At 42.5% G+C, this 12,750-nt stretch overlaps 1 protein-coding gene across 1 annotated transcript in view; it reads right to left on the reverse strand.

Moving 5' to 3' along the window:
* Nucleotides 1-5,782, reverse strand: part of NOTCH2 (notch receptor 2) — a 155,458-nt gene extending 149,676 nt beyond the window's left edge. Inside the window, exon 1 of the mRNA XM_058538926.1 lies at nt 5,482-5,782. Within this exon, the coding sequence (XP_058394909.1) occupies nt 5,482-5,554 (73 nt within the window). The 5' untranslated portion in view covers nt 5,555-5,782. The remainder of the gene's footprint in view (nt 1-5,481) is intronic.
* Nucleotides 5,783-12,750: the final 6,968 nt, after the last annotated feature.

A 12,750-nucleotide genomic window follows, 5' to 3' on the forward strand; every position in this document is an offset into this window, starting at 1 on the left:
TCATGGAGGGGTAGGTGTCAGTTCAATAAAGTACCCCTTTTGGATCTTTGTTACCCACACAGGGCTCAGGACTCTATGAAACAAATTCCCGAGAAGATGTCAATAGGTGCAAATCATAAAGAGACAGATTACAGCTGAATAAAAGAACTTTCTAAGAATTAGAGCTGTCTAAAGATGGACTAACCCGCCTCTGGAGGCAGGGAGCTGTCTATCACAAGAGGTATTGAAGCACAAAGAAGGTAGGCTACCTCTTGACCAGGATGCTGTAAGAGGATCAGATCAAGCATGGGATGGATAGAAGGACTAGATGAATTTTAAAGTTCCTGCCAACACATAAGTCAATAAAGAGGAAAATTTCAGCTACCCATTAATTAATAAAAAGAGATAGCACAAAAGTCTGTGGGTGGGGTCAGCTTTCAACTGACCTTTTCTCTTCAAAGGAGAAAGGAGTATAAAGACACACCTCTGACTCACCATCAGCCTCTCCTCCAGAATGTCCCAAAGGTGGGGAGGACAGAGCAGGAGTCAGAGATGCTGTGACCAAGCCTGCTGCTCAGCTGACTCTGCATGTTGGGCATATGCTAGACAAGTTTTGTAGGCCAGAGAAGAAATATGTGTGACACAGTCCCTGCCTTCAAGAAACAAACCGCGGTGGAGACAGCTCACACACTGTATGGTTCTCTCAAAAATTTATTTATCATATCTCACCTTTAGAGTTTTTGTTGATGGTAGTGGTTTTCAGGGAACTCTCTTGGTGGGGAAAAAAAACAAATAAACTTTACTAAATGTACATATCCTCTTAGTCTAGTACAAGTCTGTAATATCCAGCTCACAATGAAAAAGAATCTCAAAAAAAATCATCTAAACAAACATAAACTTAGTTAACTTTAATTTAAAAAATACTATTACAACAGACCCCAAAATGACCAAATTACAATAAGGTGTGGCAACTCTGAACAAAATAATAGAAATCACTGGTCTAGTAATATAGTAATACAGGAAGCAGTAGTAGCAACTCAAGTGAGAGGCAGGGGGTGGGTGCCAGTGCCTTTGAGGTTAAATTCCAAAGTTAAAGTGACCTTTATGAATTGCAGAAGTGATGAGAAAAAAAAAGAGAGAGAGAAGAAGAAACCACACACAAAGAAATTCAAAATGGCAAGTTTAAACAAAACAGCTGGGGAAGGGAAAAAGTTGGTTTTTCCCCAAATTTAAGGTAAGCAATGATTCTTGCAAATACTATTTTTTTTTTTTAAAAACTGTCTTGGAGTACCATAGTAGTCCAGAATAAGAAAATGACTAAAGTAATTGTTCAAATGAACAAATTTTTTTTGAGTTGCCTATTAGATGCCAAAGCACCATGCTTGGTACAAGGATAGGAGTGGGGGCATTAGAATAAACACATAAATTAAAAGACACAGTTGTTTTCCTCAAGAAGCACACTAACAATAAGCACCTGAGGATATTGTGAGTGTTTGTGTGTACATGAGCTTATTTGTGCAAGAGATAGAAGTGGTATGGAGACTGGACAAGGCACTGGACTGAGGACCCGAAGAGAGAGACTCTAGTCTCAACTCTGTAATTGGCTCAGAGACTACGGAAAAGGTACCTGAGCAAATGGAGGACCAAAACTGCCCTCCCACAAGATCACAAGACTAATTAATAACAGACCTGGAGGAGAATTCTGGTCTTCAGGCCCCTAAACAGTGATCTTTCCAAATCAGTATACATATGGTAGACCAATAAAGAGAGAAAAGTAGAAGAAAGGAAAACCTTTTGGTCTGAAGGCATTCACACACACACTCACACACACAGAGAAAGGGAAGAAGAAAGGAGGGGAATCAGGAAACAGTGGGAAGAAAATGAAAAGTTCAAGTTGCATCAGAGAGAGATATCCAGAAAGGAAGCACTTAAATAACGAGTGTAAACACAATGTAAGGATAACGTAAAATCTCTTACTTTATTCTCATTCAAATCATGGCTTAGAATTTTTTACTCCAAAACCATTAAGGACTAACAGACAAACGGTCCAAAATGACATATTTAAATGAAGCTTGAGGAAAAAGAGATAAGAGAGGAGAAAAGAGGGAAGGAGAATTTATAATCGTATCATTCAAATATATGAAGCCCTTCTAAAGAGACAATTGGAACCCACTGTGCCCAGATAAACAAGAAGAAATGGCATTACACTCTACAGCTTTTATGTTAGCAATTTAAAAAATCTTTGCCAGTCAGCGGGTTAAACATTGGAATGGCTGAATAAGGTTAGGTTCATTCCAGAAATTATTAAAATTAAGAAAGACCCCATATACACACCTGAAGGCAGAATAATGAACTATCAGTGGGTTCCAACCAAGGTACTATCAGAACCTGTAAATCTTGAAAAATGCAGACTCTCAGACCTACTGTATCAGAATCCCTGGGTGTTGAGTCCAAGAGTCACCCCAGCTGATTCTGAAGCAGCCAGGACATGGAGCTTTGCTCTGTCACAGGGGACAGGGTAAGGAGGAGGACCACTAGGAATTGCATCAGAGAGTGGGAACTAGATCAATGCAAATTTTGTGGGCAAAATAGAATTTCTGTGGGTGTGATATTTTTAAAATGTATTATAAGGCTGCTCAGAAGCATCCAAGCATATCCCACTGAACTTAAACATTTTCTAAAGGTCCTGAAGTCAGCAACTACAATTCAGGTGAGCCAAAAGTTACTCCCCTATGTCATAAGAAGTCTACAGAAGAGGCAGTAGAGTGGGACTGGTGCAGAGAGATGTCAAGGAGATGTGGGTAAATATTTTTAAATCAAACATCAGGAAAAAGAAAAGAGAGACCAGAAACAATCACTCACCTTCCTCCTCCCTCCCGAAAAAGGAATAATAATATAGGAATAACAAGAAGAAAGAAAGAGAAAAGGAAAATAGTTTTAGGGTACATTTAATCTCCATGTGAAAGAAAAAACAATTGCTCTTTGTGATTTGTTTAAAAGCAAGTGAAGAATTCAGCTGAGAAATTATCTAGCAGGCAGCAAAACCAGGGAGTCACTTCTCATTGCAAAGCAAAAGAAAACAAGGAGCAAAGGGTGGTCTTGGATAGCTGTTTAGACAATCAGACAGATGGGTTGACAGCTCCTTGCCTTAGGAACTCAGTGATGTTTAAATTAACAATTGGCCACAAGCCAAATACGGGAACACTCAAAAGTCTGGAAGGGTGTGTTATAATTTGTACCTTGGCAAAATACAATGATAATAAATTGAGAAAATTCAAGAAGCCATCACTGCTAGACTCGGAAAAAATTTAAGATTTGTACCGAGAAACATTTTTTAATCTCTTATAGTGCAGTAGTTTAGTATTTGAAGAATGCCTGTCTAAAAATCAAAATATCTAAATCTTGTCCTTTGAGCTAATTGACTAACACTCAACTTGTCCACCTGAACGGTAGCTAGTAATAGCAATACCTAATCAGTGCAGAAGTATAAAAGAGGATATCATTCTCCGTACTGAGGTCCTAGAATGAGAGAAGCCCGGTGTGTCACAGTATCCTATTTCTGCCATCAGTCTTATCATTTAACGCTTAATTTTGCAAATCACTTTGCAATCATATTATTCCCTCCAACTCTCTAAAGCAGGTTACTTCTTTAGCTCTATTTCATAGGTGAGGAGACTACAGACCATGAAGATTAAGTTATTTACTAAAACAAGTTAATGAAGGATTGTAGACCAAGCATTGCAACCCTCAGACTAGCTGGTTGTTTATATTTCTCTCTATCCTAAATCTACACTTATACTAAAGCTTCCACTCAAAGAAAAAGGAAAGGCAAAAAACACTATTGGATGTGTTTTTTAACAAAACGCTTTAGAAACAACAGTTTTGATTCATCATCACACAGCCTCCTGGTCCACTTCTGAAATTCTTAGGGACCTAGAGGTGTGTGGAATTTGAACCTTCCAAGAAGAATCTGGTTGATGCTGAACAACCCAGCCCTGTGATAAATAACCTTGTTCTCTTTTAAACATCTGTGATTGGCATGTCGACTGCCTCTTAACAATGAACAAAGAGCAAATCTTTCTAAAGTTCATCATCTTCTTAACCTTTTCTTTGCAAAGGGACATAGCTCATGTACTAGTTTTTTGATAAAGGTAAAAATTTTCCTTCAGATTAGGCCAGGAAAAGAAGGGGCCCCTTTCAGTTCAACAAACATGCACAAGCCACCACTGGAAGCAGAGTTCAGAAAAAATAAAACACAGCCCTGCCCTGAAAGGACCTTCTACCTTTTGACTGCCATGGGTTTAATATACATTCTCTTAATTAATCCTATTAGCTGGGTAATTTCATTCCCATTTTATTGGTGAGTTCATACAGCATAGCTGGACTGGAACCCAGGATTAAAGAGCAGGGCTCCAAAGCCCAAGCTCTTCCCACTAAACAGCCTGAAGAAATTTGGAATCCAAGAGTGTGAGTGGGATGGGTAAAATATGATTCGATTTCCTTTCCTTGGTCCAACCGTGTTCAGAAAGACTGTTGCAAATATCCAACCATAAAAAGGCTTTCTAAGGAAGCACTTTGAATTAACGTATCCACTTTTCCTCACCCGCCCGTGCCCCACCCCCAACCATGCCAAAAGAGCAGCAAATGCTGCTGCCAGGTTGGAGGAGTTGGTGATCGTCACACCACATTCCTGGGGCTGGACGCAGAATCCGAAACAGCGCCCGAGCTCCGCGCCTCGGAAAGAATAACAGCAGTTGAGATTTTTAAATCATGTGGCTCAGCATGCAGCCACATCAGTTTTCCTTCTGCTCCTGCCTCCACCTTTCCAAGACTCAAGCCAAACAGACCGGATTCATCGGGACCACGGATTCGGAGTGTCAGAATTCAGAGGCACCGCAAAACCCTGTCCCCATCCAAACCAAAGCCACCCCCCCGGACTGTGTGCCTCCCTTTGGCGAAGAGAAGTCTGGCTGTGAAGGTGCAAGCCGTTGGGCTTGGAGGCCCTGCCCCCGCTCGCTCCACGCCGGAATCTGGCATTCCTTCGCTCAGCCCATCTGCGGTGCGCGGCCGGCGAGGGTTCGTCTCGGGCAGCCCGCCCCCGGCTCTCCCTCAACCCCAGGAAACGCGGAACCAAAGGGCCAAAACTGCCCAACTCCCCGAACTCAAGTGCTCGAGAAAGAGGGTTTCTGAGACTTGCTGCCCGGCCTCCCTCCGGCCGAGGAGGCATGTGTGGGGCCACCAGCGAGGGGAGCCGGAGGCAGCGGGGAGCGCGGGGAGGGGGCGCGCCCGGGCAGGGGGCCCCAACGATGTGCAACTCTAGGGAACCAAGTGGCCTCACTCCGCGCCGACCGCTGAGCCCGACCTGATCGCAGAGAAGAGGACGGAAGGGGGGGGAACGGTCGCCCCAGGTGGCCGGCCGGGCCGGGGCGGGGGCAGCGGGGCGCGCGGGCGGGGTGCGCGGGCCTGGGCGCAGGGGACAGCACCCCTCCGCCCGGTACTCACCACGCGCGGGGGCCGCGCGGCACAGCCAGAGCGCCAGCAGTGCCCACAGCAGAGCGGGGCGCAGGGCGGGCATCTTCTCGGTCGCCTCCTCCGCCGCCGCCGCCGCCTGGGCAGATCCACATGGGGAGGGGGTCCCGACCGAGAAGCCCCCACTTTCTCCTCCCCTCCTCTTGCTTCTGCGGCTCACGGCCTCGCGCTGCGCCCGGAAGATCAGGCTTCAATGCCTCCACTCCCTGTACCCCAAGTCCGCCGCTCCCGGGCCGCCGCCTCAGCCGCCGCCCGAAGTTTGGCTGAAACTTTCTCGGTGTGCAGCGAAGCAGCCTCGTGTGTCCTTCCGCCTCCGCCGCCTCCTCCCACCGCAAACCCCGCCCCCCTGTCGCCGCGGCCGGGCCCCGACGCCTTCGGCACCCAGGGGTTTCCCGCAGGAAGAAGCGCCGGCCCGAGCTACGCGCGGAGGGATCTACTACGGTCCTCAGATACCCCTTCCAGCCTTCTCCAACCCGCGGTGGGTCCGGACGCGCCTTAACTCAGTTGGCGCTGGAGCGCCTCGCTGGGCCGGCCTCTGGTGGAGGGGGTGGGTGTTAGGACTCTGAACTTCAAACACTAGGATTGCCGAGATCGTGAACTTGCAAGGAGGGACAGACCTCATCCAGTGAGATAGGTCTCGCCCCCGCACACCCACACATCCACACACTCTCGGGCTAGCTAGGGGAATGCAGTAGAGAAGGACCAGTGCTGTCAAAGAAGGAAATGGGGGCTAAGGCGCCAAAGCCATTTAAAATGAACAGAGCCATCAACTGGGTTGTGGTGATTCATTGAATGAATGGTGATTCATTCATTCATTCATTCGTTTAGCGACTATTTCTTAAGCGCCTCACTTTGGGAAACATTGTGCTTGGCCCAATGGAATGATACTAAAGACGCATGATGCTCAAGCTACTTTTGAGAACCAACGCTTGGTTGCTGCGGGCCTGGGGAATCAGGGAAGGCTTTCACGGAGGAGCTGGGATGAGAGCAGGACCTTGAAAGGTTAGCAAAATTTGTATAGGACAAGGAGACCAGCTAAGGATATTCATTGTAACATTTTTTGTAATAGCCAAAAATTGGAAACAACCTAAATGCCCACCCATAGAGAAATTGATGAATAATATACAGTGTATTTATAAAATGAAATGCAATATAGCAACTGAAAAGATTATATTCATATATATCAATAGGCATGAAGCTTAAAAATAAAATGATAATGAAAAACCAATTACAGAGGAGATATAAAGTATATCATTTATGTATACTTAAATTTTTTCAAAACAATACTATATATGATTTATGGATGCATACCATACAGTTTATAGTCATGGAATATAGCCAGAATAGTGGTTACCTCCAAGGCAGGACAGTGGCAGATGTGATCAGACATGGGTACAGGTGGGCTTGCCATTTGTAAGAAAAGAGCTGAAATAAAAAACAACAACAAAAGTTTGTGTGGGTGTAGCATTCCAGGGGAGAGCCACTGTAAAAATAAAGGTGCAGATTAGGGAATAAGTAGATGAGTTCTGGCACTATGAGCAGTGACAGGAATCAAGGACGGAAAGGGTGTTGGGACCATATTATGCAGGACTTTGAAGGACAAACTGAAAAGGGGGAGGGGCAGTTATCTCTCAGGTCACAGAAAACCATCGAAGGTTTTTGAACAGGAGTGTGACTTGATGGAAAGGAAGGTTGGTCTGATAATCCTGTGAAAAATTGATTGTCAGGAGCAAAAGATGAGCTAGAGTCCAAGGGCCAGCCATGAGTTTGTGAAATTGTCCAGGCATGGGTCATGAAGGCCTGAAGTAATGTCAGAGTGGAAAGGAAGAGATGGATCTGAGACAATCTGGGTGGGGAGGAGGGATGGGGGGAGGGGCAAACCTTATTAGATGTGGGAGTTTACAGTCCTGTTGGGGAGGGAAATCCTACCCACAGAGCATCTCCCTGGCTCCTATAGGATAAAGTCTAAACTTCTAAAAAGTGGTAAATACAAGGCCTTTACTTCATTGGGCCCCATGTCTTGTCCTCTCTGCCCTCACTGTGAACTTTACACAATAACAGTATTGAATGACTTGAGATTATCCCAAACACGTCTTCTTGTTTCAGTCTCTGTACCTTCTGTTCCCTTGGCTTAGAACAACTCTTGTAGTCCCCCTCCCTCCTCCTCTTGGGGAGCTTCTAATCATCATTCATCCTTCAGTCCTGAGAAGGCTTTGCAAATTCGTACCCCTCACAGACAGTTTCTCCACTGTACTGCTTCTTTATCTTACACTGATATCTATTTTTCACACAGGACTGTTTATATTTCTATCTTCTCAACTAGATTAGGAGGTCATTATGGCTAAGGACCATGGCCTTATTCATTCCCAGTGTGTATCACATAATAGATGCTGCACTAGAATGTAAAACAATAGTAAACAAGTGCAAGTCAGTATGATCATAGGCCTGTGAAGCTGTAACACTGGATTTTAATAAGGACTTTATAACAGCTAAGCAAGTACCATTATTGAAAGTAGACACCTTGGGATGCTAGAAACTCTTCAAAAATAACGTAATTAGTCAAAGTAGTTTTGGAATTTCCCTTGTGCAAATATGTTCAGAGAAAGATAATAACATTACTTTTTTAGTTGTTGACCCATAGAGTTACCAGCTTGATCATTGTCTTTACTCACTAAATATAGCTTATAGTGACTTAGCTATACACAAATTTTAAAAATCATTTGCAAAGATTAGATTTGACACTGTTAAAATATGTTCAGAAGAATGTAAAGGTAATCATCCTCAAAGAGCAGCTCAAGAAATGACTGTGGCTATGACAACATTATTAAAATAGATGTGCAGTTTCTCAAGGTGACTATTTTAAGGAAAGCAATTATTATGTTCATGTATAACTTTTTGTTGGTTTTGTTATAATGTTAAACTTATTGCATACATTCCCATAAGGACAAGAGGAATAAAGAATAAATGTTATGAGTGAAAGTAGGAGAAGGTTATGACCAAAGAGATGTTTTAAAAGACATGTTTTGAAGGAAGCTATGGATATAAATCGGTAAATACAAAAAGGAGTTGAAAATCAAGGGAAGAACTGGAATCGACAAAGACTGAGAGAGGAGAACAAGTCCAACCCATCAATTGGCATTTTGGTACATATTTACCATGGGCCAGATTCTGTATGAGGAGTTGAGGGATAAAGAAAGAGAGACAAGTAACCAACAATTAAGATCAGTATGACAAGTAGAGTGTTGTGAGTTCACAGCTGAGGGACTGTGAGTCCTGTCCCAGCGCAGGCGTAGTCAGGGAAGGCTTCCAGGTAGACCTCAATAGCCGAACTAAGACTAGGAAGATCACAAGATTAGTCAGGTAAAGAGGAAGAGGAGATTTCTCATGTTTTAGAGGTCTAAGACTGTTCAAGGCACAGAGAACAAGTATAGAGGCAGGTAAACAATAGAAACCAGAGCCTGTTCCCTAAAGTGAGAAGATAAGAACTGAGGCAGGGGCTGTGGAATGCAGAAAAGATGGGCATTGGCTCCTAAGACTAGTAACTGCTTAGATGAGAGAAGAATGATAGATCAAGGAATCAGCAATGACCTCAGTATCTTGAGGCATGATGAGCTATTCTTGGATATAGGAAATATAGGAGAAGGAAAGGGAGGTTTGGTAGAGTAGACAAGCAGGCAAGAGATCAGTGTAGCTAGAAGGGGAAAATGGTGTTCAGGAAGAGCAGCAGCAGCTGTTGACTGCTTCAGGGAGATCTAGGAGTAGACTGACTGAATGGCACTGAAATATGGTTTCTATTATTGGCCTCTCCCCAAAGCTAAGCCTAAATTCCACTGTGTAGGGCCGGCCCTGTGGCTTAGCGGTTAAGTGTGCGCGCTCCGCTGCTGGTGGCCCGGGTTCGGATCCCGGGCACGCACCAGCGCATCACTTCTCCGGCCATGCTGAGGCTGCGTCCCACATACAGCAACTAGAAGGATGTGCAACCATGACATACAACTATCTACTGGGGCTTTGGGGGGAAAATAAATAAATAAATAAATAAATAAATAAAATCTTTAAAAAAAATAAAAAAATAAATTCCACGGTGTGCATTTAGGTGACTATTTCCCTGATCCCCGTCAGAAGCCAAGGGGTCTTGTGGCGGTGTCTCAAATCTTGAGTGGCAGCTGAGGATATGAAATGCCAGTTTCTGCCCGGAGATGTCAGCCCCAAATGAACTCAGCAGATTAATTACTCAACTGGATCGGAGAATGGTCTTCCCCAAGGTCAGTGCTTTTAGCCAAAGCAAATCCTACTTTATAGGAGAAATTGGCAGGAAAACATTCAAGTGATCCTATAACTAATCATAGCTATTGCTATTCCTTAAATTTCCATAGCTTCACTGATACAAAGAAAAATGGGATCCCACAAACTTTCATCTGGAAAACAAATCTCGGTCTCCAAGACCAAATTAAAATTTACAGACATTAGTGGTATAAGGGCCAATACTAGTTTTCGTTTTAGACAAAAGTAAAAATATATATATATATATCTGTCTTTACTAATTAAAACTCACAAAAAATTGCCTCCTGAAACAAATGAGAATAAGGCACTTATTTGTTCTCATGTCTGTTCTCTCAGATCCAATAAGCTGAAAAAACCCCACAAGAGTGGAAATCCTATGTCATTTGTCTATATTGCCCCAGTTCCTAGCACAGTACTTAGTGCACATAAGTGCTCAATAATATATGTTTAAATTAATGTTGAATGAAGGGCATACATATCTACATGAATTGGAGAGAGATGCAAGATTGACAGAAAGTTGAGGTGTTTCCAAGGCTGAATCATTTAAATACTATCAGTGCTGAAGAAAAGATTCTGGAGTCCCTATCAAGCATAGGTTGACATATCAAGCTACTCCACATATCTCACCACATAACTCAGGAACCCAGGGATGTGTGATGAAGTGTTTGTGGAAGCAGGGATTAAAGAGAAGATTTCTTTCAAAATAATGCTTTGCATTTGTGCAGTGCTTCAGGCTTTCCAAAACACTTTTAAGTATACTATCTCATTTGATCCTCAAAGCAATCGTGGGAAATAGCCAAGCCAGTCATTATTATTCCCATTTCACAGATGGAGAGACTGAGATAGAGTTTAAGTGTCTTGCCTAATGTTAAATAAGTCATTTGTGACAGAGCTGAGACAAAAACCCCACTGTTTCTGATTTCTTATTCAGTCTCATTCCACTGTCCCTTCCTGCAACACTGTAAAGCGCATCCAAGACAATATTTAGTGTGGGGACCTCTGGGCAGAGGTTCACCAGCTTCTTATCGCTTCCATATTGGTACAGAACAATCTGACCCACGATAGTTAGGAAACCTAAGCAAGAAAATGCATTCTTTTATTTGAAAGCGTTTTTTGAGAGCCTACCCTCCACAAAGCACATTCTTGACTCTGTGGCAGTACAAACATGAATCAGATCCAACTCTGTGCTCTGGAGATCACAGTGCATTGAGAGAGGCCAACATACAAACAACATAACTACAAACGAGATAAAGCACAGGGCTATGGAAAGGTAGAGAGCACTGTGATTAATTCTAAGGCCACGTTCATTTCATCCTGTCTCCAGCCTGCAAGATATAAATGAACTGAGGTGGGCTATACAACTGGACCGTACACAGAGTGAACACAAGAACCTTCTATTATTCATGTTTGTAAACCCCACAGTAGTAGGGTCTTTGTCTTACATAGAGTAAGTGCCCAATAAAGACACACATTCTGAGAGGTCCACAAGTTTCAGCCAAACAGAGAGCAAGTTTCAGAAGGCAAGAATTAATCTCAAGGTCCAAACTAACTCTGAGTATTAGGAGCCAGTCAGACCCTTCAACTGAGCCTAGACCCAAATAAGTAATATAAGAAATTGTAATTTGGGCTTCTTGACATATTTTTGTCCTTTTAAGAATGTGATTATCTCAATTTAATTGATGTCAAGGAGAGGAAAATTTCACATTGTCTTTGTATAATTAACTCTTCCTCATATGCATGCACCATATGACAAATGGTACTTATAAAACTTAACTAGGAATCCAAAATTCTCTGCTGTCCATGAGATAAGCAGGAAAAGTAAGTACAGGAATGCTCACTTTAGGACTACTTGACTTAAAAATTTCTTTTAGGTATTTTATGCAGGAAAGTATTACACTTCAATTCCTGAAGTGAGTGTACACTTTACATATGTAATGATGCGAAAAAGAGTTGACCTGTATGCACCAGGACATCTCCCTAATTCAAGAGCAGCATAAATCCACAACTGTGTAATTATCAAACCACTATATTATTGGATGAGTCGCAGTGCTTCAGCCACTAAAGTGGTTATGCAACTCTGGATATTTGTGAAATGTTAAGGTATTTGTTCTCAGAGACTATTCAATTGTTTCTACCCAACATTCTTATATTCTTCCCTCACAATTAGCCAAGAAATTCTTCAGCAGTGAGGTCCAGGCATACAGAAAGTTTCCACCTTAAAGTATGGAAAAATCTGCATACTGTCTGGGTGCAGATCACATCTAAGTCTCTGAAGCAGAGGAAAAGAGAACATTTTCTTATATGTGGAATTCAAAATGGTTAACTAACTATGAGGAAGGGGGCATCAAAAAGAAAGGAAAAGAAATCTCCTTTTTAAAAGAAAGCACTAAAAAAATCTCCTTCTAAAGTAATTCATCAGGAGATAATTAATGGCTGGCAACAGGTATTTATAATGGAAGCGTACATGGCCTTAACGATAGGGTTTGCCTCTTGAAACATTCTAATTAAAAAGAGAAAGAGTAATTGTATAGGAAAGTACAAATCAGTGGTGTGTATGTGTGCTAATGTGTGCAGAGACAGAGGTGCTAATTGCTGGGCTCAGAGCAGGTATCTGTTGCTGAAGATAAAGAACTTGTAAATATACAAATAGGGTTTCCAACAAAGCTAAAAGTAGATCATTATTATTCATCAGTGTGGAATGGAATGTGAAATTGGAATTCAGCAGGTGAGTGGTGGTTGTACCTGATCTGGATACCAACTTATTTCTGTTTTTAATCATTCTGATTTCTATTAGGAGTAATGTAATATGACTACTCTGTTCTCTAGCTCAGACCACTGATCTAATCATTTTTCTTTCAAACCTTTGAACTCCTTCCCTCTTATCACACTAAAATTTGAAGCAGGAAAAGAAGAACAGATGCTAGCAAGACAGAGAATGTTTCTGACGTGAAGATCTACATC

Source organism: Diceros bicornis, chromosome 4, assembly GCF_020826845.1.
Source record: "Diceros bicornis minor isolate mBicDic1 chromosome 4, mDicBic1.mat.cur, whole genome shotgun sequence".
In the NCBI taxonomy this organism is placed as follows: Eukaryota; Metazoa; Chordata; class Mammalia; order Perissodactyla; family Rhinocerotidae; genus Diceros; species Diceros bicornis.